This window comes from Sardina pilchardus, chromosome 12 (assembly GCF_963854185.1).
Source record: "Sardina pilchardus chromosome 12, fSarPil1.1, whole genome shotgun sequence".
Lineage (NCBI taxonomy): Eukaryota > Metazoa > Chordata > Actinopteri > Clupeiformes > Clupeidae > Sardina > Sardina pilchardus.
This window is the reverse complement of record NC_085005.1, coordinates 33,660,058-33,665,057: the sequence shown is the minus strand read 5'-3', so window position 1 is coordinate 33,665,057 and position 5,000 is coordinate 33,660,058. Positions and strand designations below refer to the sequence as shown.

Below are 5,000 nucleotides of genomic sequence, written 5' to 3'. Positions count from 1 at the left end.
ACACATCTGCTGCTGACGCTCCAGTGTCTATTATACACATTATACACATTATACACACACACACACACATTACACACACATCATACACATTACACACATTATACACATTACACACATTATACACATTACACACATCATACACATTACACACATTACACACATTATACACATTACACACATTATACACATTACACACATTATACACATTATACACATTACACACATTATACACACACATCTGCTTCTGACGCTCCAGTGTCTACAACATACACACACACACACACACACACACACACACACACACACACACACACACACACACACACACACAGTATACACACACACACACACACACACACACACACACACACACGCACACATTATACACATGTGCTGTATGACACAAACACATCACACACACACACACATCTGCTACTGCGACTACAGCATCTGCATGAACACAACACACCAGAGGTGGCAAACTCCAGCTGCAGAGAGGAAAAGTCCCACCATGTGCTGGTACTGGTTCTACCGGTGCACCTGGCACAGGTGATCTCATCAATTAGCACAACTCTTCAGCACAGGTGATCTCATCAATTAGCACGACTCTTCAGCACAGGTGATCTCATCAATTAGCACAACTCTTCAGCACAGGTGATCTCATCAATTAGCACGACTCTTCAGCACAGGTGATCTCATCAATTAGCACGACTCTTCAGCACAGGTGACCTCATCAATTAGCACAACTCTTCAGCACAGGTGACCTCATCAATTAGCACAACTCTTCAGCACAGGTGACCTCATCAATTAGCACAACTCTTCAGCACAGGTGATCTCATCAATTAGCACAACTCTTCAGCACAGGTGATCTCATCAATTAGCACGACTCTTCAGCACAGGTGGAGCCATAGACTGTATATATAGAACTGGACAGTGTGGCTGCATTCAGCAGTGTTCTATGGAATTGAAGCAACCGAGGCGACGCCATCTTGCAGCCAGTCTGAAGTACGCTTGCGCAGTAGGATTGGACGCATGCGCAGTGATGAGGAGGTCGGAGCAGACACGCCCACACAACGAGTGAAAGACGCCCCTCACCGCACCGCGTCGACGCCCTGGCTGAGAAGCTAGCGACCGTATCATTGTCAGTTCGTTCGTGTGTCTGGGTTTACGTTGGTGAACTTTCTCTGGTAAGTGTAACGTATGTAACACAAACCTCTTGTCTGTTAGTGAAATACACAGCTTATATTTTGTATTGTAGCCACCAGTTTACTAGCTAATAACTTCATTTAAATAACGTAGGCTATGTTATATTAACGTTGTCAGCTCAAAAGCCTTGCCAAACACATCAGACATTAGCAGCTAGCTGCTACCGTTTACGTTAGCATAGAAGCTAACGTTAGTAGCGATAGCTAGGTTAAGTTAAGACTAACGTTAGCACACAGATGCTGACAATATGTTCTGTTTGGCTCGGCCAATTTTGTTTTGCCGTTATCAAAAGGCTGTTTTAATATGCCACCTCAACATGGAGAGTGAATCTGTGTTTTGGCGTAGCTGCTAGTTAATTTTAAACGCAGCCTGCCTGTTGTCGTGCCCATTGGCAGAGTAATGAAATGTCCGCATTGAAAAACAAACTAATAGCTGCTAACGTTAGTTTCGCATGCTTAGTATGCTTACTATGTGTTGACAGTAAAGGATCAGCTATAAAACTTTGCCTTTTCTTGTAGGTGGCATTTCCCATGTCCTTTCTCCAGTCCCCGGACGTCCATCTCATCCACTTTGACAGGAACAACCTCAGACATGTCGAGCGTGATATTGAAAGGTGTAGATTGCCTGAACAGTGTAGGACACTTGCTATGTTCATGATGATATTGTATCACATTTTAAACTTGCAGTATATCCCTGAACTCAAACTTAAACTATTCTCATTTTGCCCTCATTGTAAAGGTTGCTGGACTCTGTGTGCATTGGAAACTGACAATAAAAAAACTTAAACAACTTAAACTTAATGTTTACTTGCTATCAAAACCATTGTTATTCAAACGTTGATATATTGTATATAAACATTATATATGGGTCATGGTTATAGAACATGATATAACATGAACAAAACCATAGTATTTTACTGCTCCTTTAGTCATGTTGATTTGCTTTGTATTTTCCTGTTTACATTGTATTGTATGTTGTGTGTGGTGTCTTAAGCTGCTGGGACCTTGAATTTCCCCTTGGGGATCAATAAAGTATCTATCTATCTATCTATCTACACGTTCAAATTACCAGAAAACAGTTTTAAATGGTTGGTAAGCCTACATTAAGCAAAAATAATTATGATACAAAATATCCACAAATGACCATGTTTTATTGTGTTTGCCAAGGGGTGAGGGGGGGTTAGTCATTAACTTAGAGAGATTTCAGCTCTGGTGGCAGCAGCGTTGTAGACCTTCAGCTCTGGCGATGGTGGCGTAGACCTTCAGCTCTGGTGATGGTGGTGGTGTAGACCTTCAGCTCTGGCGATGGTATTGTAGACCTTCAGCTCTGGCGATGGTGGTGCAGGAGGGAGGCGGAAGACAAAATACCCCCTTCATGCACCACCACCGCCATGTGAAAAAACATATAAAATCAAAACTTCCAGGAGGTATTACAGTTGTATAGCATTACAGACAACACAAAAAAAGTTCTAAGTTTGTGTTATGCCATGAAACTTACTTTACACGTCTTACTTTCTCATCCTCTTTTGATATTTCTCCACAATCTCAACCATGACATCATTCTTTCATTTTAATGTCTTGGGTGACAAAAATGTAACTGCTCACTACTGACAAGCCACATTTTGATCTGATGTATTAGCAGCCACCATTTCACATTCCTTATCATTTGCAGCACTTGACAAAGAAAGGATAAGAAAATAACCACTTGCCTTTCTACTAGCAGGTCTCTTCACCAGGTGGTCAGGAAGGGAGAACACAGTTGGTACTGCAGTGCAAGTCAGACGATTCCCCTTAACATAATGAATTGGGTATTCATGAAATGGGTTGAGTTGGAATTTATATCACCACACAGTGTTGGTCAGGAATGGTGAATTCATGGTCTTCAAAATGAAGACTACAGAGATGAGATGACTTGCTGGGCTCCCAGTCTTGTCGTGTTACAGTATGTTCACCAGCCATCGTCTCAGTCTGTCTGCATGCTGCACACCTAAAGGAAAACTGTAAAAAAAAAAAAAAAAAAAAAACATTCATATGTCAAGCGGTTGTGAAGGGTCATAGTGTATTTATTACAACCATTACATATGCCTGTCATTCTGTATACAAAGGCCAAAAACATTTAACTCATAATGCCTCCGGTCTGCTGATGACTGGGGCTGTAATGCCATGCTTTGATGTCTGGCGAGGCTGCTGGTTAATCCGTTCACATTTATTAATTCAGTCAGTCGTTGTATGACATTCATTTGACTACTACTAGGATACCTTCAAGAAACGTAGCTACGGAATCGCTGAATGCCGAGGTAGCACAGCTACACTATCTCGGTAGCATAGAGTTAGCTTAGTTAGACCGCCTTCATCGGAAAAACGGCTGTCATAACTCATAACCATAGGGTCATTACATAGTGTTAACATATTTAATCTCATTAAATATTACCAAGAACTATTAATGTTAAAGTTTGCAATACACCACGTACACAGCTTCGTCTATGAACATTGTTAAATAAACTAGCAGCTAAACTAATAAGTTTACGTTACCAGGCTAAGATAAATTAACCTGCTAACGTAATGTACCCGGTAACCTAACGTCAGCTAACTGGACCGCTATTCCTGGCACAATCAGACACATTGATATAATAATAACTACAACCATTCTTCTACCTAATCCTTTTAAGGATGTCTGACACAGATGACCGTAAAATTAAATTACCTTGCTAAAGTTAACGGCTAAGCGATCCCTAGAAGCCTTCATAGCCTACATAGTGCTACTGTAAGTTAGCAAGCTAATATTAAGTTAATATTCACTTACCGAAAAAACTGCACAGAGCTTCTCTGGGATGGCCCGTTAGTACAACCAACAGCACAGCACGACATGACTGTCAATGTATAAGAGTAATAACAGCAAATAAAACAAATATGATAAGTTGCCTGACGGACGAACACCACCACAGCCGAGCCTACTCCACGGACTGAACGGCTGCAAGCGGCTGAAGCTGCGTTGACGCACTGTCAATCAACGCCCTTTTTAGATTTGTTAAAATAACGTTAAAAAAAATAATTTCACAGAGAAAAGAAAAATGGTGTGTATTGAAGCACATTGAAAACTATTTTTTCGAATAACATGTTGTAAATATAAAATTAGTTTTAGGTGAGAAAAGTGACACGGAAAGTTGGCTACTTGCCCATTGAAATACATGGGGATGGGCGGAGCTACGAATTGTACTGCAGCCAGCCACCAGGGGGCTCTGGACTAGCGGTTGCTTCAATTCCAACGGACGACACACTGTCCAGGTCTATATATACAGTCTATGGGTGGAGCAGCTAGTTGATGAGATCACCTGTGCTGAAGAGTTGTGCTAATTACAATCAGCTGCTTTAAATGAATGGCTGGCACAGATATGTGTGTGTGTGTGTGTGTGTGTGTGTGTGTGTGTGTGTGTGTGTGTGTGTGTGTGTGTGTGTGTGTGTGTGTGTGTGTGTGTGTGTGTGTGTGTGTGTGTGTGTGTGTGTGTGGTTTAAATGAATGGTTGGCACAGATATGTAGCGGGCCTTTTACTCACTGAAGCTGGAGTCTTCCACCTCCGCAACACACATCTAACACACAGCACACACAGCACCTCATTGGAGTGAACACCACCATACACACACAAACACACACACACACACACACCAAACACCTCGTTGTCCAGCAGATTATGCTGGATTCGTGTTAATCACAAGAAACCAAAGGTTACCCAGGTGCAGATCCCTGCACACACCCACTTACACACACACACACACACACACACACACACACACACA

General features: G+C 41.9%; 1 protein-coding gene across 1 annotated transcript in view; it reads right to left on the bottom strand.

The window, feature by feature from the left end:
• The window catches only part of LOC134097474 (tyrosine-protein phosphatase non-receptor type 14-like), a 74,684-nt gene that overhangs the window by 6,351 nt on the left and 63,333 nt on the right, over nucleotides 1-5,000 (bottom strand). Inside the window, exon 16 of the mRNA XM_062550342.1 lies at nucleotides 1-27. This exon is cut by the window's left edge and continues 114 nt beyond it. Coding sequence (XP_062406326.1) covers nucleotides 1-27 — 27 coding nt within the window. The remainder of the gene's footprint in view (nucleotides 28-5,000) is intronic.